The 26,710-nt window shown below is 38.8% G+C and overlaps 1 protein-coding gene and 1 pseudogene across 3 annotated transcripts in view; one reads left to right on the forward strand and one right to left on the reverse strand.

Moving 5' to 3' along the window:
• The window catches only part of LOC149262809 (aluminum-activated malate transporter 9-like), a 167,955-nt gene extending 142,423 nt beyond the window's left edge, over positions 1 to 25,532 (reverse strand). Inside the window, exons 1-5 of one of the 3 annotated variants that reach the window (XM_089425266.1) lie at positions 24,551 to 25,513; positions 23,623 to 23,760; positions 23,250 to 23,309; positions 23,014 to 23,150; positions 22,765 to 22,911 (exon numbers count right to left, since the gene is read on the reverse strand). In XM_089425266.1, the coding sequence (XP_089281392.1) occupies positions 22,765 to 22,911; positions 23,014 to 23,150; positions 23,250 to 23,309; positions 23,623 to 23,760; positions 24,551 to 24,962 (894 nt within the window). In that variant the 5' untranslated portion in view covers positions 24,963 to 25,513. Of the gene's footprint in view, positions 1 to 22,764; positions 22,912 to 23,013; positions 23,151 to 23,249; positions 23,520 to 23,622; positions 23,761 to 24,550 lie in introns of all 3 variants that reach the window. The other 2 variants (XM_089425263.1, XM_089425268.1) reach the window with 2 other exon arrangements.
• On the forward strand, positions 12,870 to 20,194 carry LOC149262810 (uncharacterized; annotated as a pseudogene).
• Positions 25,533 to 26,710: the final 1,178 nt, after the last annotated feature.

A 26,710-nucleotide genomic window follows, 5' to 3' on the forward strand; every position in this document is an offset into this window, starting at 1 on the left:
GGATCTTTATTCAACTAAACATTATGTTTGAGTGATGCTATTGTCTCATAATCATAATCAATATCCTCATCAGAATGAAACTTTGTTGGATGACTCTCCACTACCCAATCTGATGTTGGATCAATGTCTTCCAACACAATGGGATCTGTATCAGGTTTTTTTGTTCAGCAATTGGTTGCATCAGAGCCGGAGTTCGTATTGGACATAGGCTAGATCATTTAACCGTTTTTTATCCAAACGGTTTCTCTTCTTCGTATGAATCCTCTCAAAGGCAGACCAATTGCGCTCACACCCAATAGCACTGCAAGTTTGACTCAAAATACGAATTGCAAACTTCTGCAATTCAAGACAATGGCTACCAAAAACCTCCCACCATTGTGCTACAAAAAACATAGGAGTGTACTGAGTTAGCTCAACAAAATTATAAATTATATCCAGCTTTCAAATTATAAATTATTTAACAAAATAAGTATTAAGAATTTGAAAATTGAAATTTTTGTTTACTTGGCTCATATGCTTCCCTTGCAATCTTTGTTAGGTTCTTCCCAAAGGTACCTGAGGCATTGCTGAAGGTTGTGGCCTGTCGGTGTATCTCCAGCTAATCACACTCCAATGGGATCATGCGATCAATGCAATCAACCAATCCATCTCTAACCTCCCCCCCTTCAAAGCTCCTGTCTCCATAGCTTTATAATGATACCGTGGGTTCAAAAAATAACCAGCTGCATGTATAGGGCGATGGAGTTGATTGTTCCATCTTTCATCGGTGATTTCCCAAATGGGCCCATACTTAGCCACTTTATCCTTGTATGCCCTCTTTATTTGCTCCTTTGCTTGATCCATAGCCTCATAAATGAAGCCCATAGCGAATCTTTCCCCACCCACCAACCACAACACCTTAACCAATGGCTCAGCAAGCTTCACAATCTCTGTTGCCTTTCTCCAAAATAGTTCTTCATTAACTTTCTTTTTCAATTCTTTGCCTTCCTATTTGTGAGACCACTGGCTTTGATTCCATTCTTCACTAGAAAATATTTTTTGCAAGTTTCTATGTTGTGAAAGCATAGATTGCAATATCAAAAAATGAGTAGCAAATCTAGTGATGGCAGGCCTAATAATATCCTTGCCCCCTGTGTGTTTCCTCATCAGGCTCAAAATCCATGAAAGAACGTAGATAAATATTGTTATGATTTTGGCATGATCTACAGTGTTTTTGACCCAATCTAATTTGCCAATATCCTCAAGCATGAAGTCTATGCAATGTGCAGCACATGGGATCCAAAAGATGGTTCTGTGTTTTTCCTCTAACAGTTTACCAGCAAGAACATAGTTAGAGGCATTATTTGTGATGACTTGAACAACATTAGCCACCCCCACCTCCTCAACAACCTCATCCAATAGCTGAAACAACAATTGTCCATCTTTTACCTTATCAGATGCATCAACTGATTTTAGAAACATGGTTCCCTGTGGGCAGAAGATAAGAAAGTTTATGATGGTACGGTTTCTTTGATCAGTCCATCCATCTGACATGATGGTACATCCTGTTCTTGCCCATGAGTTTTTGAAATCTTTCAAATACTCATTAATGGAGGCAATTTCCTTCTACAAACGATACCCCCTTATCTCATGCATAGTAGGGCCTTTGAAGCCTTTTCCAGCAGCATGTATGGCATCAAACATAGGCTCATAATATGGTGAATAGAAAGCATTGAAGGGGATATCAACATCATACCACCATCTACATATGTAATCATAAGCAGTCTCCCTCAATTCTTTCTTCCAATGGTCATTTAAAGTGGGCTGCAAAGTTCTATTAGCATGAGGACCATGTGCATCTAATGGAGAGGAGGGTGTGACAGTGAAATAACTTTTGATATTCATATCACCCTTCTTTTTCATTTTACCCTTACCCTTTTCTTGAATAGACTCCAAAGAGAGAGGAACATATTGGAAGGGGTTAGATGCATCAGTACAAGGGATAGAGGAAGAACCCTCAAAATCAAAATGGGGGTTAGTAGCCAGTGTTTTTTGTATATTCCTCTTCCTCCCAATTTCAGCCTATAACTCTTTTTGCCTAGCCTTTTCTTCTTTAAACTTCTCAAAGTTGGCTAGCAATTCCTTCCTAATCTCCCCAATTTCATCTAATTCACATGGAGTAATTTGGCCTCTAATCCCCACCAAGTGTTGTTTTAGTCTATTAATTCCCCCAGGACCTTCCTTAATTTTTCTATGGAAAAATTTGCAATGCATTTGACTGTCAAACATTTCAACATATGCCCAAGCAACATCTCTCAATCTAGGTGCCAATTTTTGACTTGGAAATGAAAGCAAAAAATCTGAAAATGAAAACAAAAAAATAGCATTGCTTCAATGTTCATTTCTTTCACAAAACACACTCTTTTCAAATTTGCACATAAAAATTAATAAGCAAAAACATATTTTTACAAGTGAAAAAAAATACCTCCAGGCACAAACTACCTCCTCAAGGTTGCTCCAACAAACCAACTCCTCAATGCTGCTCCAAATGGTTGCCAAAGAAGCTCCTCACTCCTGCTACAATCTTGCCCAAGACTCCTCACTGCTGCTCCAAAAGCAAACTCCACAACTCCTCACAAACTCTCACTCAAATGCAATGAGATGGTTGTGAGAAAATGAAAGGGGTTGGGTGGGTTTTATAGGGTTTAAGAGAGGGGAATGGACCCCAAATAAACTATAGGCAAATTACAAACTTGTTTGGGGTCCCCAAAAAGCAAAAAAATAAAAATAAAAATCATTGTTTATGAGTTTTCTGGCCGCTGTCGTCCAACCCGGCCAGCCGAACCGGTTCATTGGCCGAGTCGACTCGATGAGGCCTTGACTCGAACCAACTCGGCCGAATCGGTTCTGAGCCGGCCAAATCTTAAAATAGTGGATGAGGCTCAACCATGTATTGACTCAACGTGTTCACAGCGAAGCATATGTCAGGACAAGAGTTGACCAAGAACATCTATGCCCCCACAAGTTGATGATACTCGGTAGGGTTCGTCAATTCGGGCCCAACATCACTTCGACATAGCTTCTAGAAGTTGAGTTCCATTGGAGTAGTTACGGACTTGCAGTCCACCATCCCACATCTCTCAAGTAGTTTCACAATATTTTCCTTGAGAAAGGAAAATCTCACCTGGCTTTTGCCAGACCTCCAACCCTAGGAAATAGTGCATGAGTCCTAGGTCCTTCATCTCAAACTCGGAAGCCAACTCCCTCTTGCATTGATGAATGAGAGGGTCATCACCTGTCAGAAAGAGATCATCCACATAAAGGACCAAAGTGAGAGGTCTGTCCTTTTCAACCTTGAAGTATAGGTTTCGGTAAGCATTGCTTCTTGTAAACCCCAACTTCATAAGATTGTTATCGATCCTCTCATACCAAGCCCTAGGGGCTTACTTAAACCCATAGAGGGCTTTCTTCAACCTGCATACATGTGTCTCACGATCTTGAACTTCGAACCCCTCGGGTTTTTCCACATATACTTCCTCCTTAAGCGAACCATGCAAGAATGCAGTTTGACATCCATCTGATGAAGGTTCCATCCTTGCTAGGCAGCAAGGGCTATGATCGAACATATGGTGGTATATCGAGCAACTAGTGCAAATATCTCATCATAGTCTACTCCTTCCTTTTGAGAGAAGCCTTGAGCTACAAATTTGGCCTTGAATTTCTCAGCACTCCCATCAGCTCCATGTTTGATCTTGTAGAGCCATTTCAAAGTGACCACCGACTTATCCATGGGTCTAGGAACCACATCCCAGACATCGTTCTTCATGATCAATTCATACTCTTTGATCATCGCATCCTTCCAAACTTGTTGCTTCACAACTTCTTCGAATGTACAAGGCTCAGATTGTACAACAGTACTCAATGCAGCTAAGTACCCTTGGTACCTATTCGACTTCTTACTTTCACGAAATGTCCCCCTCGATGCAATGTGCTTCTCAACATCTTCAAGAGTATCCTTAAACCACAAAGGCCTCTTTCTTGTAGTAGAGGGCTCTCAAGGAGGTGGACCTATGGGATCCATCAGGCATTGGTACAGCGGACGGAGATTCATCCTGATTTTCTGCATTAGCATCATCATTGGCCTTCCTAGGAAGATCTCGAATCTTTCAAAATGAAAAAAATCTTCATCGAAAATGACATCATAACTTAATTCCACTTCCCTTTGACTAGGCACATAGATTCTATATGCCTTCGAAGTTTCAATGTAGCCCACGAATGTTCCTTTCTTCCCAGATGCATCTAGTTTGTTTCTTTTCTCTTTCGGTACATGAAAATAGACGGGACATCCAAAAATTCTAAAATGAGAAACATCAAGTTTCTTACCGGTGAATAGTTCTTAGGGTGTCTTTAAGTCCAAAGCTTGATGTGTGCTTCGGTTTTGGACATACACAGCGATGTTGGCAGCTTCTCCCCGTAAGAACTTTGGAAGACCTTGATCATGAAGCATAGCCCGGGTAGCTTCAATGATAGTACGATTCTTCTTTTCGGCAACACCATTTTGTTTAAGAGTATAAGCAGTTGTAGTCTCCCTCTTAATGCCAACTTCTCTACAATAGTCTTTGGATTCATTAGACTCATATTTGGTCCCATTATCAGTCCTTAGAATTTTGATCTTCTTCCCTCTTTAATTCTCAACCAAGACTTTGAAGGAGAAGAACCATTTGAGTGCTTCATTCTTCTTCTTTAAGAAATAGATCCATCTCTTGCGAGAGAAGTCATCCACAAAAATAGCATAATACAAATATCCACCCAAAGATGTAACAAGTGTCATACCTGATAAATCAGAATAGACCAATTGAAGAATATCAATGGTTTGAGTCTCACTTGAGGGGAATGGTCCCCTTGTATGTTTTCCAGCTTCACATCCCTGACAAATACCTTCATGATTCAAGTTGAATCCGAGCATCCCTGAGACCATCTTCCTTTCATCGGGTAAGGATTTAAAATGAAGGTTAGCAAATCTTCGGTGCCATAATTCAGATTGAAGAGAGGTGTCACAAATCATAGCTCCTAACGGACTTCCTCCAACTTGATAGAAACCTTCAACCTTGAATCCTAGAGTGAATGCATCTCTTGGATTCCTTTGCCAAAGACGAACCTTCCCATCAATGAATGACACCTTAAAACCTTTATCCTCCATCGCAAAAATAGAAACTAACTTCTTTTTCAAGTCAGGTACATATAGCACTTCTTATAGATGAAGGGTTTGACCTTGATTTAAGTGAAGAGCAACGATTCCAATTCCTTTCATGGGATAGGTGGCATTGTCCCCAAGTATGATCTCCATATTTGTCTTCTTCTCAACCAAGTTTGAGAGAGCTTCTTTATACCCAGTGAAGTGCCTTGAGGCACCACTATCAATCAACCAATGGTCCAATGTATCTGGAGGAGAGGCGATGGAGAGGGCAGATATAAGATAAATTCATTTTGCTTTGCAACATTAACTTCATCATACCTGGAGTTTCTCGACTTCTTGGGAGGACAACCACCTCCATTTCAAGCAGCAAGTGAATTCCTCTTCCCTTTGTTATTGAACCAAATTGTTCCTTTGATTGCCATTGCCCTTGAAGTTGTTGTTGTTATTGTTGTCATCATCTCTTGGAGCATCCTTCTTGTGAGGACACTCTCTAGCGAAGTGGCCAAACCTGTTACAATTGAAGCACCTTCCTTTTCTTCCTTCTTTGAATCCCTGCTTGAACCCTTGTCCTCAATTCGTTGGACCAGCATTGTTTATTCTTCTCGAAAGAGCGGAGAAGGCAGTAGGATTGTTTCCATTTGAGGGCTTGTCTCGTTCCATCATCCTTATTTCTTCTTGAGTGCATCTGGCCAATAGTTCCTCATATCCCAGAATCCTGTCATTGTTAAGAATGGTAGTGTTGAACACATCCCAATCTCTTGTAAGGCCCCCAAGAGCAATAAGAGAGAGTTCCCTGTCACCAATGACTTCTCCAATAGATAAGAGATCATTCTTGATCTCGGTGATCCTCATGAAGTAGGATTGGATGGATTCTCCTCTATCCATCTTGATGTCTTTCAACTTGTTCTTGAGAAAAAGAATTTTATTTGCATCGTTCACTTTGAACATCCCAACCAGTGTTTCATAAATCTCCTTAGATGTTTCTAAATCAAAAATATATGCAACCAAAGGCTTATGAGAAGAATCAACAATAATCTTCTTAGCTTTTGTCTCACCTTTCTTGTACTTTGTTTGAATAGCAGCAATTGAATTTGAGGGAGGCTCGGTTATTTTCCCCTTGACATAGTCTTGTTGACGATGATGGACTCACCAACATGTCAGGGGATCTCCTCGGTAAGAAGTCCCAACTAGACCTCAGACCGTTTAGAGTAAGAGTCCCAGCATTGGGTAGTAAAGTTATGCCTTGAGTGTGATAGTGCGCAGAGGTAAGCAAGATATCTTTGTCGGAAGCAAGTGTGTGACCTTGCAGCGAGTCAAGTCAGATGCATGGGGATTCTAACACACAAAGGAGGAAAAGGAAGTGTGTCCCTTAGAAGCCTATAATAGTATGCAACCTAAAAGGAACACACGAGTTGAATGACATCACAAGCTGGAAAGCAAAATAGTCGACAATCCAAAGTGACAGGTTAAACCAACAACACGACTTCAACAAGATTCATATAATCATATACAAAATAGTTCATACACAAATGCATAAGTTAAATAAAATACATTGCTAAAGTAACCAGAATAGTTGAATGACAATAACAACATATGCATGAAGACGTGTAAGCTCTGTTATATATATATATATATATATATATATATATATATAGTGAAAGTTCCATCCATACATACACCATTAACAGCCACTAGCCCCAATAGTGGAACATTATAGTCAACACTGTCTGCTCCTCCAAAGAGATGTACTCACTCTGCACTGTGGAGAAGCCAAGGCTCGTCACAATACTCTCCAAGCCCTCTCTAAGCAATGCCTAGCAAAAGCTTGGCTCCCAAAAGCCTGTTCTATGAGTTATGAGGTTCTATATATAGAAAAGGGTGGGGTGACCCTTGACATTCCCCTTTGAATCTTGGACTACCCTCATGACTCTTCAACTTCATTACATATAACTCCTTACATTACATAATGATTGTTTGCATTCCACTAATGACACTTTGAGTTTCACTTTACATTACATTTGATTACATAAAGTATGGACCATAGTAGTGATGTGGCTGAGATAACTCATGACACAACTCGACATGACACTGCTGGCATGTACTGACTGATTGTGGTGTCCATGTTAAGTTGTTGTGTTGCTGAGTGACAGATGTGTTCTTGGGCGTGCTTTGTCTTCACTTCCGCATAGCTTGGTGTTGCGGGGTCTCCAATGCTCTTGGTCTTGCAAGATGGTTCCATCCATGTACTCCTTTCGCTCAATGTTCGATGTGCTTTGTATGTTCGTCCCGCTGCAAGCAAGTCTTCTAGGATGTGCTCCTTCTTCATCTCGTTCTTCGTCTCGCCATGCTCCATCAATGTACTTGTTCCTAGAATTCACTCATGATGGGACGACATCAAATCTGAAAATCTCCTAGTCTAGCATGATGCATCGTTTCCTTGTTCGGGTCTAGATGACCGAGAGGGAGGACAGGACACTAAAACTGCGCAGAGCACAGCTCAAGACGGGATGAGGAATTCCAAAGCTTGGTCTGCACTGGCGAAAAAAACTGCACAGTGATCGAAGGAGGCAAAATCGAGCAGTGACAGTCACCAGTGTTGGCTGCGAGATGAGACCTTGATGTGCAGTTTCCAATGGGAGGACAGAGCGGGACTGCAGAGGGACTGTTGGGTAGTTCTCCGCAGTTTCTGGAGGGAATATAGAACAGGCCTGCAGAGGGACTGTTGGTCAATTCTGTGCAGTTCCTGAAAGGAAGACCAAGGCAGAGTGCAGGGGAACTGCTGTGCAGTTTTCAAGTGGAAGACAAGAAAAGCCACAGGGAGACCAGCTGGGAATTTTGCGCAATTTCCTGAGGCAGTGCAGAGCAAGCCAGAAGAGGACCTCCCAGACATGACTACGCAATTTTTAGAGACATTGCAAAGCAAGGAAGCAGAGGCCTTGCTGATCATTTCTGCACAATTTCTGAAGGTAATGCGGGGCAGGCAGCAAGGGAATCAATTGGGCATGTCTACACAGTTTTTGAGAGAAGTGCAACCTCGGGTCTCAGTGCAGTGCAGGTTTCTGGCAGTCCAAAGGGAGGCTCGATATCTGATCTTGCGAGAAGCACAGTTTGGATCATGCTTGGAGGCAAATTTTGTGCAGTTCTAGGAGGCAGACACGCTGCTCACTTCCAGGATTGTGCAGTGCAGTGGGCCCGGAGGACAGCCTCAAGCACTACACATTTATGGGCATCAAAGCAAGGTCACTGAGGGTTGAGACTGCTCAGTGCAGCTCAGTCGGGGTTCGATTGAAAGTGGTTGTTCGGTCGAGCAGATTTTTAGGAAAATCGTTGTGTCTAAAGCAAGTGAGATTGTGCTGACTGACATTGTGATCATACACTTAACATGTTTCGACGACGAGACAACACAAACCAACAAGACAAAACATGTGCTCAGTGAGACTACCTTAAAGCTAAGAGCGACAAGTGCGACACTTGAGATAAAGCTTCAGACGACTGTGACGACACTTGTGCGATAGTTCTTACAACCTTGTGTCTGAGTGCAACAGGTGTTCATACAACTAAGACAACCCAAACGCACAAAGACAAGCCTTGAAATCACCAAAACAAGATCGCAAGCATGGCAGAACAATCAATATGCCAAAGACGACAGTTGGCCCAACACGCAAAAGGGAGCAAGACATGTAAAGGAAACACACGGAATGACTTTCAGTGTTTGCAAACATGCATGTCATTGAAGACAGAATGATATGACGATGATCAACAGTACTTCAAGCTACACTAAGAGATGTACTTCAAAAAGATGTACTTTACTTACCATACTTACCCTCCAAATGGTTATGCATCCAACGGAGTTTGCATGCGGTCCCGATCTTTTATCATAACTCAGTTCCTTGGTCTTTCTCCTCAACTCCTTGAGAGTCATCTAGCATGTCATCTTTCCTTGTGGTCACTGAGAGATAGATCTACGCATTTTCAACGAGCAGTGACTGTTGTCGGGATGAGGCCTTGGGAGGCACATCTGCATAGTTTTTGAATGTAAGGCAGATGGGACAGCACTGTGCAATTTTAAGATGCTAGACACTGCTACGGGATGGGACCCATGGGAGGACACCTCTGCACAGTTTCTGAATGCAAGACAGACTGGGCAGCTGAGGGACAATACTGCGCAGTTTCTGAATGCAAGGCACCATTGCAGGATGGGGTCTTGGGAGGACACATCTACATAGTTTCAAGTTGCAAGACAGACTGGGCAGCTGAGGGACAACACTGTGCAGATTCTGGAGATAGTGGGTTCCGGCTGAGGGAAGGACACTAGAGGAAACCACTGTGCAGTTTTGGATGCCAAGGGAGGCTAGGGTTCCTGCACATTGCGTCGTTCTACCAGGCAAGGGAAAGAGCTTACGGGTTGCAGAAGCAAAATGTGCAGTTCTGAAAAGTTGGATGAGGCTAGGTTGCTCGAGAAACTAGCTAAGTGTGAGATCAGTGAAACTGATGTAAACAGTGATAGAACTTGACTATGATCACACACTGAAACACTTAGTGATACAACATAGACCATCCAAAACATATAAAACATACTCTTCTTGATGCAACAACCTTCGTGACAAGAGTGCGTGAAGTGAGTGTGAAACATGTCTATGTAATGAGAACAACCCATACGCACAAAGATTTCCTCTTGAAGCAGAACAAAATTCCCTTTACATGACAAACGATAATCCCGATGCCCAAAGATGACACATGTTGCATAAAGATGAGAACGTGAACAACTCTTAAGATCAAGGGGGGGGCTTGAGATCATCAGCTTACCAATAAGTGACCAAGGAACGATCGATCACAGGATCCACGGTAGGCTATGAAATTTGCATGCGAGCCAAAATTTTGGAGGGTGGTTGTAGCCACTACAAAAATTCCATGGCATCATTCTCTTCCAAAGACAAATCCAAGATCATCTTCCATGCATGATAATAGGATTTGTCCTTGAGATTGTCTTTGGATTTGAAGAAATATGTAGTCGTCATTGGGACTAGTTCCAAGTCCTTGTCTAACAGCTTCCTTTAGTGATTGTTTGACTTCACGCTTGCTTGGGCTTTGTCTTCACCTCAACTCTAATACCATGTTAATTTTGGATAACAATGGTATGTTCTATGCTTTAGAGCAATTTACTTTAGTTTTTTTTATTAGCCCAATGTCAATTTCGAGATTAGCAATCACATTAACATTGATAGTAAATGCAAATAGAACATACACAATAAGCAGAAGACAACCCAAGACAAGAGGACACAATATTTAGCGGACGCTAGGGAAAAACCCCAATGTGGGGAAAACCCTTTGATCAAATCTTCTTATTATTCTTCAAAAGTTCAGCAGAGAGAGAGAGTACATCATACAAAATTTACTTGCTCAATCACTATCAAAACAGTCCAGCGAACAGGATGCCCTAACCAAAAAGTCAACATTGGTCAAACTAGCAGAAAATCTCCTCCAAATGAGCTCGGTCAAACCCAGTCAACTTGGCCTCCAAAGACAATTAGAATCAACCCAAAATAGTCTTGAAATTCTCAGTCAAACTTAGTTAACATAGAGTCAATGTTGGGTCAACGCAAGTCAACCTACTCCAAATTCCTCAATTTTCGTGCCAAGAGATGCGGCCTCAAAAGATCAAATTTCTGCCTAAAAATCGCAGTCAAAGAAGGTGATTTGACCCTTGGTAAACACTGGTCAACGTCCCTGCAAATAGCCCAAAACAGTCCTGTGACTTCTGCCTGTAATTTTCAGTCAACCCAAGTCAACATGAGAAGAAGAAGAGTTGCTCCTCCGTTGTACAAACCAATGAGAAGAGGAGAGAGAAAGATGTGTTGAGTGATGATCCAAATGAGGAGAATGTCTCTCTTATTTATACAATGCAGACACATCTATTGGGCTTCATGAGCCTACACTAGACTTCTGGCCAACCTTGACAATTTGCACATGCATGAGAATTAAATTCAAAATCTCACTTCTGCTCATCCAAACAAGATGATCTTTAGATCAATCTTGCACCTCTCGGAAAGAGGAATCCAATAAATATATCATTTCCATCATATGAGTTGTCCAAGGTGAAGTTTGGCCCTAGTTGCCAATTTTAACATTAAACAAATTACATTGAATGTAATGCCTAAAACAAGTCTCGAAGCTCTTAGACGCCTCTGAACATTAACCATGACCATAAAAATTAATTACATAAGATTTAGACACAAATTTTATAGTCAAAGGGTTGACTGTGTGGAAGTGCATCTTACTTCCTACCCTAGCAAAAACGGAGCACAGAAGCACAACGAATTGATGGTTTGACTTAATCTGACCACTTTTTGAGCCTCTGAATGAGTCATGCATATAGAAAATAACTTGAACATCATCAACTTCCCCTTGAGAAACCTCCTTTCATTTTACAAATCTTCCATCTTTCAAAAACTCCACCTACAGTAAAAGTGCAGCCCCTGTGTGAAAGTGCAGCGAAATTTTTCCTTCACAATTATGACTAGTGTTGAGGTCTTTGAATAAAATAAACAACCTGCTGATGATGTTGACAATCTTGAAAGCCTTTTTCAAGTTCCCACTCACAAAAAAGATACCAAAACTTCACATTTCCATCAAACCCTAATGCCTTGTCAAAAATGCAGCATTGTTGTGTGAACTACTCCCTTTGGAAAAAGTTTCATAAGCTTAAAAAATCTGACTAATTGTGCTCCTAAAAGACTTCATGCATAATATAAAATTCTCAACCTCCTTACCCAACTTCATTCAACTAATATACTCAGGCAAAAAGACCAAAAACCAAAACTTTTTTTTTTACCTGTTCAATACTCAGACTTTCGCTGTCTTAGCCAACAAATCAAGCTTTCCTCTGTCCTTCTCTTGTATTTCCTGCAACTGTTGTTTAGCAGCCCTTATCTCCTTCCTCAAGGTGAGGTTTTGTCTGCAGATGTTCTTGAGTTGTCTATGCAGAGGCAGAGTTCTCTCCAGCATATACTTAGCATTTGACAATGTTGGCTCACACATGTTCAAATGGTCATATATTTTTTTCCTAGCCCTTTCATCTTACTTTCTAAGCTTAGCAATTTCGCTTTGAGTTTTTCTCAACTGCATCCTCAACCTATGGAAAGTATGCTTCCCTTCATCCACCTCAACCTTCTTCTCTTCTTGCACTGACTCTTCCTTCTGTAGTTGCAACTTTCTTGCTGAAGACCTGGTCACAAGAACTCTTGTTGATGAAGCCTCTAACTTTTGAATGTCCTTTGTTACTACCTTCTCTTTACCTTTGGACTTGGTGATAGATGGAGTTGTCTTTATCACTAGTTTTGTTTCACCAATCTTAGGTGTCCTTTCTAAAGCAGTCTTCTTTAACTCCCTATTGTCATGTTGTAGTTGGGCAATAACCAAGTGTACCTTCTTCAATTGTTCTTGTAGTTCTAAAATCTCCATATTTTTATCATCTAGAACAACATCCTCTTGTATAGTATCTAAAACTAGTTCTAAAATCTCCATATTTTTATCATCTAGAACAACATCCTCTTCAGTTGGTTGCTCAAGTGTTTGTTCCAAAGGTAATTTCTTGTAGTAGTTCTAGTGTGTGGCTTCCTGGGAACCTCCACTACCTCAGGAGAAAAGTGCAGCTTTTTACCCTTTTTCTTTTCTTATGGATCAACTAAAGTTAATGGCCTTTTTACGGAACTTTCAACTGGTGATTACACATCTTTTGTCACAGATGAAGGTGTATCCTTTTTACTCCAAGGGCTAGTTGGTAACTCAGCTGCCGACTTTGATGAATCTAAGAATGCCTACCATGTTTGATTTTTCTTGTTCAATTCTTCCACCAGTAACAATTTTGTCAGAGAGAAATGAGAAAGATTGGACTCTACTTGACTTTGCTTAGCTTGAACCTTATTTGCCATCTTACTAAGGCTTCTAAACAAATAGAAAGGCAAATTCAAAGGGATTTTCCTGTGAAATGCATCAAAAGCCTAAAAGGATATTGATAGATCCTCCCAAAATCTGCCTTCACAAGTGAAGTATCTTTGGATTACCTTCAGAAGTTTGTTGTAAGGTTCAAGCAGGTATTCTCTTGGTACAATAGCTCCATATACCTTGTTTATGTACTTTGGTTTTAAGAAATCTTTATAGTTGATTATGTCTAAAGGCATGCCCTTGAACCATTGTTCTCCTTGTAAAGAAATTTCTATAGCAGCTGAAATGGTGACATCTGACACTGGAAAACTCAACTCTCCAATCTTAACATCTACCCCGGTGAAATTCAAGGCAAACTCTTTAATGAGTTGCACACTATATCCCTGGATCTTCTCACAAAATCTGATGCATCCAACCTGTTAGAATGCAACTCTAACTGTTAGGTACGAGTTTATCAAGGCAACGTCTTGAGGCTCAAATCTGAATATGTCTCCTCCTTTGTGCTTCTTTCTGTCTGGAGTTGTTATGACTTCACAACAGAGATGAATTCTATGGTTTTTTAATGCAATTTCAATGTTTGACAATTGAGCGCATCAATAGGGTAGCAGCATATGAAATTAGGGCTTTGTGGCAATTTAGAATGAATTAGCAGAATCAAACAACAAAACTCATTTCTCATACCCAAAGGAGAAGCTTGTTGTTTTTTTCCTAGAGTGGAAAATTAAAAACACAAGCGTAGCAAAAAAGCGCAGCACATGGGGGGGAAAAAATATTGATCCTTGAGGGCAGCAACAACAAGATGTGAGGCTCCAAACCACTTAAATGGAATGTCGGGCTTTAAAATATGGGTGGCAAACAAAGTTTTGAATATTTGATGCAGGTAACAACATAAACGCAGCGAGTGAATGGAAGCACAACGTATCCTCCAGGCTCAACAAAGAAAAAGTAGCAAGCTAAAAATTTGAAGTTTGCAAGGTCATTTGTGTGCTTTCTTCGACTGATAAGGACAAATTAGACAAAATGCAAGATAAATCATCTAAGAAAATGAGGAATTGAAACCTGTAAGTGGTGATAACCCTTTGTCTTAAAGAAACGTAGCGACTGTCCCTGAGCACAGCACCTCCCTTGCAGACTTAGCGCAACGAACTTCAAACGATGTCTAGAAAGCTTTCAATGGAACCAAGAATGGCTCTTCGGTATTTTAGATGTAACAAGATTTTGAACTCCCAAGGTGACCAAACCCAACTTTCAAAGACAATCATTGCGATTTGGAGCCTTAATCATGAAAGCGCCGCAACTGAAAGAAGCATAGTGAATGTCTCATGATCGTTGTATTGGTGGTGATGTCATGGCACAATATGATTTGACAACCTAACTAACTATATTGACCCCACTAATTTGTGCCAATGATGAAAAGACAAGACTCACTATGGCCTCATTCATGATCTTGTATGAGACATCGAACCTAGAATTACTTGACTCAATTTTTAGGAAATCCATAACTATCTTTACATCATCTTTCACACACTCTAACATAATCACATCAATAATGAAATAGTTCATTCTTTACTAGGACCAATAGCTTGATCTCTAAGAGATCATAGCAAAACCTTTACACATTTGCCAAAATAAATTTGAAAAACTAAACTTGTTTTTGACTACTATAATATAGGACACTAACAAAACTAAACCATAACATTTAACTTGGTGAGTAGAATTATCTCTAAGGATAACATTTAAATTAGTCTGTCTCAACTAGATTAGAGAGTGTTTCTTTGTAACAGTAAAATGTTTGGAAACACCACTATCAACTAACCAACTATCAAATGAATCTACAAAAGAAGAATTGGAAAGAGAAAAAACAAAAAATATTTAGATTGAGTTTTCGTGGCATTATTTTTATATCTTGGATTTCTTGTTTTCTTAAGATGGTCTTTTCTTTGATTTTCAAAAGTGTTTTTTCTATAATCAGATTTGTTTTTTAATCTAAGTGTTTTAATTCTTTCTTTACAGTCACGAGCAAAGTGACCATGCTTTTGACAGTGAAAGCATCTAACTTTTGACATATTAGATGCCCTTTATTTGATTTGAAAGCAGATTTCTTTTTATTACCTTTCTTTCTCTTGTCATAGGCTGAAAATGCAATAGGTTCTCCTTCTTCATGATGTGAAATTTTCCCTCTAGAGATCATTCTGGCCTCCCCTTGGATACACTTTCTCAGGAGCTCATCAAATGTGGGAATAGTGTTGATATTGTTGATGGTGGTGATAAACGTCTCTCAAACAAGAGAAAGGCCTCCAAGTGTAATCAACACCATTTCTTTGTCGGGTACAACTTCACCAACTGTTGACAATTGATTCCTGATTTTGGTCATTCTCAAAAAGTATGCTTTAACCATCTCTCTTATGTTCATCTTGATGTCCTTCAGTTGATTCTTCAAAGAAATAATCTAGTTCAAGTTACTAATTGCAAACATACCAATTAGTTCGTCATACATTTATTTAGTTTTCTTTAAAATAAAAACATAAGTAATGAGATGGTCACTAAGAGAATCAAGGATAATTTTTCTAGCTTTGATTTCAGCCTTTTTATGTTTGGATTTGATAGCGGCACTCGAATTCTCTGGTGGATCAACGATTGTGCCTTCAGCATACTCCAGAACTTCATGTTCTTCAAGAGTGATATCTAGCCTTGTTTGCCATTGACCAAAGTTTGAAGCATCATTCGGTTTCTCCTCTACCTTGAAGTAGAATGAAGTCATCGTGATCAAAAAAACTTTGGCAGCCAGTGGGGTCACTTTAGGTGATCTTTGGTCTCCTTAAATTTGTCTTCACCAAGGCTTTGATACCATGTTAAAATCTGAAAGTCCTATGCAGAAATTTAAAAATTGTTTGCAGAAACTTGAAAGTTCTATGCTGAAAACTGAATGTACTTTGCAGAAAGCTTAATGTACTTTGTAGCAAACTGAATTTTCTATGTTGAGATAAAATTAAGGATCATATGAAAACAACCAAGCACAAATATGAGACACTGATATTTTTGTCCAATGACCAAGGCAACACCCCTCAAGGGGGAAAACCCAAATGATTCTTCTTTTATTAGATTTTTTCAATTGTTAAGCAGAGTGCAGAGAGAGAGAGAAAAGAATGAGAATGAATAAAGTCACCAATGTCTGATCAACTTGCAGCTGAAGTGCACTTGCTCTTTGCTTGAAGATATCTTCCTTCTCTTGATCAGATCCTGTCCTTCAAACCTGCTCCAGCTCTTCCCTTGCTCTTGCTCTTCACTAGTTCTCTCACTTCTCTTGCAGACACTCAACACTTGCTCTCCTTCTTCACTATGAACATACTACTCTCAACTCTCACTTGCTCCTGCTTAAATAAATGAGAAAACAAAGGAGTTATAAAATGAATTCATGCCTTCAGCCAATAATAGGATAATCAAATTCTTAGGGAGTATTTACTTGAAGAGAAGTGTAACTCATCCCAAAATAGAGAGAGAGGTACACTTGTCTTGACAAGTTACAATTCGAATTAGGGAGAGAGAGAGTTACACTTAGACATCAGAGAATATTTGGTGAGAGTTACAAATCGAATTGAATGAGGGAGTTACAAGTGCATCTAATGAGGAGTTATACTTTTGCCATACATTGAATTAGGGGGTAGAGTTACATTCTCTTAAGTGTAGAGTTACTATTTTATTCCAAGAGAGAGATTCGATTTGCCAAGTAAGAGATTCTCAATTTAATTTACTTATTCCATGAGAGAATTTGTTTTTATTAATCCATTAATGGTGAATGACTTTAGGCTGTTTTATAAATAGTAGTATCATAATAATAATAATACTAGTAAGGATAAAAATATTAATTCTTGACTTGTAAAATCATGATTGATTTGATTTTAAAGTGGATTCCATATGTCGAGATCATCCTTGATAATTCAGACATCACTTTCTATTTTTGGAAAGTCACTTCCAAATTGAGATGTGTCTTACTATTTTTGGAAAGTCATATTAGAATTGTCAGGAATGAAATTTCATTAGAGGTGTTTCAAACAAAACTGAAAGAAATGATTTCTTCTAGGAAAAATTCAACCATGAGCTGCCAAATTTTAACAGTTGTCACCTCATCTGCATTTTGGAGAGTTGAGTGTTATAAAGGTGTTCCACCTTGTTCGCATCAAACAAGTTTTGTGGTCTAATGAGGGAAATACTTCAGGGGAACAAAGTATGAATTTGTTATTAAAGTCAATTAATATACAAAAATATTCAAGATATTTGAGTTTCAATTTTCATTGCAGCCATGAGAGGCCACTTCTTTCACATCTTAATTATTTTCCATGGAGGGTTGACAATGATTACTTTAAATCTTGGAGGCAAGGTAGGACTAGCTATCTGCTAGTTAATGCTGGGATGTGGGAACTTTGGGCAACGGGATGATTGCATGATTGAATTCGGGTGGCGAACTCTAGTTTCTTTGTTCTCTAGCTTCCCTAGAGGTGGGGTATGAAGTATTTTTGTGACACGCTCCTGTATTTCGATCTAGAGTGTGATGCCCTTAGATGGTAGTACATTTCTGGTTGCTTGCCGGATGGTCATGAGATGGATCTGATAGATAATCCTCAGCTTGAAGGCTGCAAATTTGATCCAAGAGGAGAATATGTTTGTTGTTGGCTTCCAGAGTTGGCTATATTGCCCACAAAGTGGATTCATCATCCATGGGATGCACCACAAGTTGTGCTTCAGTCTATTGGAGTTGAGTTGGGTTCAAACTATCCCCTACCCATTGTAGATATATTGACAGCTAAAAAGCATTTGCAAGATGCCCTTTCAAAAATGAGGCATCGTGAAGCGGCTACTAGAGCTTCTTTGGAAAACGGCACAAAAGAAAGCATGGGAGAATCATTGGAAAATGTCAATGCCTCATTGTCAGAACATATGGATGTTGACAGAGACCCAGTTAGAAACAACACAAGTTTTGCAACAAGGTCACAAGGTGACCAATTGGTGCCAAGTATAAGCAATATAGTGCAAAGGGTAGAGTAACTTATACTTTGCGTCAGGCCGCATCTTCTAATTGATCTAAAGAAGCAAAGGTACCTTCTAATAGAGATTTAGGAGTAGATTTTGCAGCCTCATCTCAACAAATTTTAGGATGATCCACTTGGTCCATGACAAGAGATTTAATTGAAGATCTACCATATGTGATAAGTTATTATCCTCAAAAGGCCCTAGATGAACATAATGAATCTCATTCAACGACAGGTTTTTCTAGAATCCTGAGAGGGCGAGATGATATGAGTAGTGGAAACGTGAGAAGACTTCCCATCATAGGATCTTAGGAACCTAAGGGTCTTGAGACAAGGGAGGTTCTCTACCCGCAAAAAAGATATCACGAATCCATCCTTCCTATCAACCCTATATCTATACCTTGTATCGTTGGGCGAATTTTTCTACTTGCATATGCATCTGCTTGGTCACGACAGTGGTGGTGTTGCAGATAGAAGTTTCGGCGACTTCGTGAATTTGTGCAATCTGAGTATGATCATACATGGCTTAAGGTAGTTGCTACACCAGATTTGATGGTTGCATATGTTGATCTTTTCCTTGAGGTGGAAGCAGATGGTATCAAGCTTGGCCTAGTGAATTCACCAGAGGCAGATGATCCAAGGAGAAAAAAGATGGCATTTGTCAAAGGTTGATAACTCCTCATCAATTTAGAGTGAAATGTCATCAAACAAGAAATAACAGCAGGATCTTGGTGAGAGCGTCGGCCAAGGATATATTGTTTGATCAGGATCCACATGCATCGGTGCAAAGGGGCATCAATGAATTGGCAAATGTTGTGGGCATTACATTGGGGCCCAGAGGATAGAATGTTGTATTGGACAAGTCTAGAATGCCGAAGTATGAGAAAGGTTACATGCATCATGATGTGGTCCCTCACATTGCAGTCTTAGCAACAGACTGCTTTATGACAGGCAGTTCTGATGGTCATTTGAAATTTTGGAAAAAGAAATCGTCGGGCATTGAATTTGTGAAGCATTTCTGATCTCATCTTGGTCTTATTGAAGGCTTAGCAATTAGTGCAGATGGTTTTCCTTGCTGCCAATTTCCAATGACTGGGCTGCAAAGGTTTATGATGTGGCCAACTATGATATGATGGTAATGATATGATTGCCATTTATTCTGGGCACTATAGAATGGGTATTCAAACAAGGAAATGTTTAAACCAAAGCTTGCAATCAGTGATCACAATTCGCCTGCTGTCCATATTTATGATGCACATGCCGATAGCAGCAAGCCTATAGTTTCAAATAAGATTCACAGTGGTCCAGTAAAAGTTATGAAGTACAGCCATGCTTTTTACATGGTCATCTCTACAATTGCTAAAGGGTTGATTGAGTATTGGTTTCCTGCAACACTAAAATTTCCAGATAAAGGAGTAAAATTCAAGATCAAGACAGAGACAAGCCTTTATGAATTCGAAAAATCTAAGACAACCATTTCTGCAGTAGAGGTCAGTCCTGCTGGTAAACAATTTGTGACTACATCACCTGATTGACGTATTATTGTCTTTTGGTTTCTTACAGGGAAATTAAGACAGCCATATGATGAGTCTCTTGAGTTTGCACAAGACTTACAGAGAAGTGATGCCTCATTATATCGCTTGGATGCAATAGATTTTCGACAATGGATGACTGTGAAGAAAATTGGAGATTTGGCTGAAGGTTGTAAGCATCAAGTTTGCCGACGTGACCTCCCAAATGAAGAATTTAAGTGTCTTGTGGATGGGAATGCAATTGGTCGGCTCTCTTGGCTCATTGATGTAATAAGGTGCTTAAGGTTGCTCCATCTTGTGAGGTCAGAGGAGATGGAGTAGAGGATATTAACACAGTCCCATCAGTTGTTCTGACATATGCAATGGAACTCATGCAAAAGGATGGAGATCCTGGACCAGTATTTGATATGATGGCTACAATATTGAAGAAGGTCTCAGCTGTGCCAGTTACAGCAAGGGCCATAAATGGAGCCATGTCGATTCTTGCTCGGATAATAACTTTTGTAATTGATTAGTCATATATACAGCTGGGCTTTCCAGCTGCTCTTTTTCACCAACTTTTACTGACCATGTTGCACCCTGTCACTCAAACGTGTAGCAGCTCATCAGTTTTTTGTTGTTATCCTTGTTTCTCCAAGACCTGAATGTGAACCATTCCAACCAATCTCTCCAAGCCCACATCAGCATTTTCTTCTGCAGTTGCACTTTTTGAAAAGCTAAGGAAGGAAAAGTAGGCTTACAAGAAGAGAAAATGGCAGTGAGGCATCCGATGAAATAAAGGAAAGGGATGGCCTTGAGAAAGAATGGAGTGCAGGAAAATGCTACTTAAGCTATTTCCTCTTCAAGTTCTTTTTTTTTTTATGGTTGACAGTGGAAATGCAAGATCTGCTAAGAAAGTAGTTCAACTGCCTGGCTCCTTGGGGCTTCAAATTTTTCAAGGGAGGAAGACAATTCATTATGACAGGATAGTAAGGAATGCTTGTGGACAGTTTCTTGCTCAGTTTGAATATGGGAACAGGGAGTTTTCAGGCAATGGGAGTGTCAATTTCCAATGTGGTTTTAGGATCGAGGAATCGGACTAGGCATACAGATTCTAGAATGTATGAAGTAGCGATTCTCCAGGTTCATTTGGAACCCACGAATACAGGATTGGATTGCTTGGGACAAGATATCTCACGAAGGGAGGACTGTAATGTCCCTTTTCGAGAACAGAAGAGAGGAGTCAATTAACTGAATTACTTAATGTCATCCTAAAAGTGATAGAAAGTAATTAAATTAAAAAGGGATTATTAAGTGACTTTTGATTTAATTAAGAATCAAGACATACAAAGTCACTTTATTATTAAAAGATGACCCATGGTATTTGGATGGAGAAAACTATAAAAAAAAAGAAGGGAGTTGATTGGTAGATGACTGGATATTTGATGAATTGATATTGGAGCTCTAGTAGCTTATTGTGTGAGGTGAAACCCTTGTGGAGATATTAGTTTTGGTGTTGGAACCATACATACCAGCTGGTGGCAATTAGTTTCGGTAGTGAAACATCCACCCTAGCTAGTCAAGAGGGAGAACCACTTCAGGTTCTTCATTGGCACTTAGTGAGAAAGGACGAGATTTTGGAGTGTTTTGTTAGAAGGCTAAAACAGCACACATTGCAGTCCAAGGAGTCCAGCCAAAGGAGGTTTCTGAAGAGGACCTAATAACTCCAGCTTATTTATTTGTCAAGTTTCCTTTCAAAATAAAATTTGATATAATTTCCCTCTCAAAATTATAAATAAGTAGCTGGGGTTTGCAATGGAATTTGTCTACAAGCTTTGTGATTATTGGCTCTATAATTTATTTAAATTTGTTAAATTCTCGGCAAAAAATTATTGTGTGCTTTTTCTAAATGAAATTCATAAAAAAATTCTAGGAATTTAAATAAATAAATATAGGGAATATTACAGCCTAAGGGCCTAATATATTTGTGCTAACATTTCATAGCGATTGCATATTGGGCAAAAGAAAAGGACGGATTGTTTGAATGAATTACCATCTCTCAAGCATTTTTGTTGAAATTACCTTTTCATGAAGGTAGCATAGTTAGAGTGGGTCTAAAAGGTAAGAATATGTTTTTTTTCTCTGTGGAAATCACAATTTCAAACTTAAATGTTTTTTCCCTTCTTGGAAATCACAATTTCAAATTCAAATGTTTTTTTCCTCTTTGGAAATCACAATTTCAAATTTAAAAGGATAAAGTACTTATGTCTTCATAAAATTGTAATAATCAAATCACTATACAAATAGAAAAAATCAAATAACAAACATGAACCAGTTTGTCCTAAAATGATATGCTTTCTTCTCCAACAACAAAAAGAAAACGCTATTGGGTGACCTTTACATTAACAGATAGAACAACTTGTCTTCATAGATGGATAACTGAAACTGCAGCAAAGAAAACGCTATTGGGTGAACTTTACATTAACAGAAAGAACAAGGTGCCTTCATAGATGGATAATTGAAACTGCAGCAAAAAGAAAACGCTATTGAGTGACCTTTACATTAACAGATAACACAAGGTGTCTTCGTAGATGGATAACCCTCCGGCGTTTGCTTGGTTAAAAATGCATTTAATGTAAAGGGGATATTAAAGAAATAGATGTAATAACAGAACATTGGTACATTTGTCCATTGTTTTCTTTATCCCTCTAAATGATTAATAGGACAAAAACCCTTGTGGCCGCATACACTTTATCTATGCAATCCTTCTCATATAATATAAGAAAATACTAAAGATCTGCATCTGTGTAGAGAACTGCACCAGGCAAATAAAGTAAATTCTAAAGATCCACATCCAGAGATATCATTTTCATGTTTAGAGTACTCTAACTGCAATAGACAAATAAAGACGGTACAAATAAGAGAAATATTCTAAAATAGGCCATATTAAGATGTACCTAAGACAAAGTGGAGTGATGAAATAATTCTATGGGCATTAACGTAAAAGCTTCAAGGTAAAATCACCTCTCACAGTGGACTATGAGAATTCAGTTTAAAAAAAAACGCAGCTTTAGGTTCTCCTGGTGCTTGAAAACTTTTAACTAACCTGTATCTCGGAAAGTAAACATCCATGTAATGCCATAACCATGTATGCACAATGTCTCAATGCTCCTCCAACTTTAACATACTGCTTCCAGGGATACTTCATCTTTTTATAACGGCCATGAGGTGGCTCCCAACTGGCAAAACCTTCCTGAAAGTTTTAGAATGCTTTAACCACGTACACTGACACGAGAAAGTTAAAACTTAAAACGGTGAGCACCAGGGCGTCTATGATTCAAATCATGTAGCGTACCAGAGTTTCCTCTTCAGTGGCAGAGACCACAGCCAATCTATAGCCACTGTACACTGGATCATCAGCAGCCTGACATGTAAGAATTTTTGAGGGAACTCTTTCAAGCTCAAATCCTGAAAGGTACCCATCAATGCATCCTGCAAAAGTATTTGCAGAAACAAGTGGGATGATACAGCAAACTTTTCTAAAAAATGGTTAGCTACTAAAATTGCAAGCCGTGCGTTTAAAACCCTGACCTTCAAGGGACTTTGCGACGCCCATGAAATTTTTCACTATCAGCTTGTGTAGATCCTCGCCTGCCCAAATTGGGTAGATACAGGTGTTAACTACTAAAGAAACAGCAGCACCAAGAAGGATGAGGATAAAGCGGTTTATTGCTGTGTGAATGAACTCCCCAGTTTTATAGCCGGACACCATTACGAAACAGAATGTTATCAAGAATACTCTAAAACCATATTCGTAAGGTTTCATCTTTGGATATAGTTTAGCAAACGTGGCCACTGACCCTAAAATCATCCGAGCAGTAACATGGTTGGTTAGACAGATTTTTCAGCATGCAGATTTCATAGACAAAAACACCTAAATCAAAAACGGATCCATGAATAATACCTGCAATAAATATGCTAATGATAATCATCACAGGCTCCAATTTTCCAGAACACAAGGATAATTCTGCAGCTCCAAAAGCTAAACCACCGGCTGAAAAGGTTCCCAATCCTCGATTGAAGCCCTTGCTAAATGTTGCACCTGCAACCGTCTAGATTGATATTGGGCGAGAATAGTATAAAATTATTTTTATAGCAAATTTGGAATTTAATCTGGATGACAATAAAATTCATGGAACGGGGCAGCAGGGCAGAGAAATATAAATAAGAATCCATAGATTCCTAAATATCTTAAAAGCACGATTTAGTTATGCCGTTGGAAAGAACCAAAAGAAGTTTAGGAGAAGAAGTTTAGGCAGAAAAGTGGAAACAGAAAAGGGTTTTATTTTTATTTTGGAATGTGAGAGATTAAAAAATAGCAAAAACAGTTAGGTAAATACTCTGATATCCTGACAGCTAGCTTATGGATAATTTATTCAGCTAGTTTAAGTTGAGAAATAAGAGCTTTCATTATCAGGTTACATAGGTTACATAGAAAAAGACTAAAGGCAGAAATGAAATGAGAAAGCATTATATCCCATAGACTATCTTTAACCTAGTAGATATTAAAATTCCTCCATCTGTGAATGCTATTAACCCATATAATTAGTAATCCACCAGAATGAGCATGAGGATCCTGTAACTTTCAAAACTGAATTTTTGTTCAATTACTAATTATCTCGCAATGTCTGGACTACTGAAAGATCATGAACCATATGGGATCAAATAATAATCTTATCTTTCAATTTCAAAACCATAGGTGATCCAATAATAATCTGATCTTTCAATTTCAATTTAGGGTGTTGTAGGATCCACTTTGGGCAACGCGTCATCAAGGAACTTTCAATTGAATATATACACATTTGAAGAAGGGACATGCATAATATACCTACCTATTGTAAATTCAAAGACCACCACCACTGTCAAGATTGCCCAAACGGAGTATGTGCTGATCTCCTTGTAAGGAATATCGATAAACATGAGCAGCGAGACGAGAGACAAGGCCATGCCCATCTTTAGCGAGAAAATGACTTTGCGAGGATCACTCTTTGCAAACTCCCACCCCTTGTGAAAGCCTACGGCCGCTTTGTTATATAAAAACTTCAGGCCCATGGCCTCCCTCAAAAATCCCCTTCCCACTACACATATTGCAGACCCACGCCATCCACCATGATCCTCCTGCCAACCCTCCCCCTTCATTATATCATGATCCGCCTCCTCCTCCTCCTCCTTAGGAGGCACCAACCTCTCCCTGCTCTCATATCTGAAGTTGTAACCACCTAATCCTGCAGAGTCGTGTGACATATCTTATCTTCAGTCAATTGTCAATTTAAGACGGCCCTGCACGGATTCAAATACTACTGAGATCCCCTTGTGTCTGCTTTCCTTCCTCCCTTCCTTATAAGTTACGTAGTAATTAATAAGTATGCATATCAATTATTTAGAAAATAGGACAAAATGAAGCAGATTAACAGAATCATTGTCCTAACACAGCGACGATATTAACCATAAACCGCACGCACGCATGCCCACCCCTTGACGTTTTCAAGGGCCGAGTTTTGTTGAACCCAATTCACAATACACTGTACGATTGACTGTCAGCTTTTATCGGCTTCTCAAATCTTGCGCGATTTAAGAAATTCATTCACAGCGCTGGATTCATCAAATTCAGGTTCAGGTTCAGCTCGACAGCGGCTGTTACGGGCAATAGCGATGGTGAATGATATGGATTTTGCGTTGATCCAGCGCAACAACTTTGATGGTGGCAATATTCTTGTATTGGTGACAAAAACTACAAGGCTTATTTTATGAAAGGTAGCATCATATAATTTTGGTTTGGAGGTGACATGCATCCACTATTTTACTTCTTCTTGTTATTGGGATGGGAATCTGATCCTATCCTTTCCATTCCATTCCTTCTTGTTGGGTTGGGATCCCAACAACAACAACCTTAACGTTACGTTTCCTCCATACTCACTTCCTCTTATCTTCAAATGTAATGTTTTTTTTATGTCATTGGTGTTGAACCACCCAATGTTTCTAATTATTAAATCTCGTCGAAGTGCGAGGCAGATGTGACGGGCGGAATTCCGTACACAATCACTCCACATAACTTATTGAGGGCAACTCCTATTTCCACCTCTATAGCAAAGTTAATGCTGTCTGACATGCAAGGGGAATAGGAGTTGCCTTACATTTATATTTCCCTCAAAGTTGACTTTGGCATGTTAATGCAAGGCAACACCTATTCCCCTTGCATGTTAGACAGCATTAACTTTACTATAGAGGTGGAAATAGGAGTTGTCCTTATTGAGACGCTACAAGTGAAGTACAACTACTCACGAGATCATTTATGAGAAGATATATATCTCTCCTAATCATTGCTCAATATCTTTTCTAAAGGTTATATTGGCTATAAATTTAATTATGAGAAGTTAAATATCTTTTTAAATAAACATAGGTTGGGTGTAAATTTATTACCAGAAGTTAGATATCTATTTTTTCGAAATAAATGGAAGTTATATAGGATATAAATTTAATATTTAATGGAAGAATAATTTATCTAATTAAAATATTAAAATTAATATTAATATAGATTTTAACAAATTTGTAAGTTTTTTGGAATAGTTTATTTTTTTCATGTGTAATTACTATTCTTAACCCATTTCTATAAAAAGAAACTCTTTTTATATGATACTATCATTAATATGGATTTTAACAAGTTTATAAGCCTTTTGCAATAGTTTATTTTTCTTATATGTAATTCCTATTTGTAATGTATTTCCATAACAAGAATCTCCCTTTATATGACACTATCTTAATATGCACCAACTAACTTCTTTTCTTTTTCCTTTTTAATTTTATGATCAATGTTTGTTATCAAATATTTCAACCATTAAATAGTTTTTAAGAAATTGCTTACTTTTCATATAAATTAATTTAATTTTATGTGTATTAAAAACTCTAAAATGTTGTTAAATTGATTATGCTTTATATGAAATAGTGTTTAATCTAGTAACAAGATGTTCATTGTCAAGGTTCAAAAATTCTTT

Source organism: Pinus tabuliformis, chromosome 6 (genome assembly GCF_031772625.1).
Source record: "Pinus tabuliformis cultivar Carrire ecotype Pingquan chromosome 6, CPIR1, whole genome shotgun sequence".
Classification (NCBI taxonomy): Eukaryota; Viridiplantae; Streptophyta; class Pinopsida; order Pinales; family Pinaceae; genus Pinus; species Pinus tabuliformis.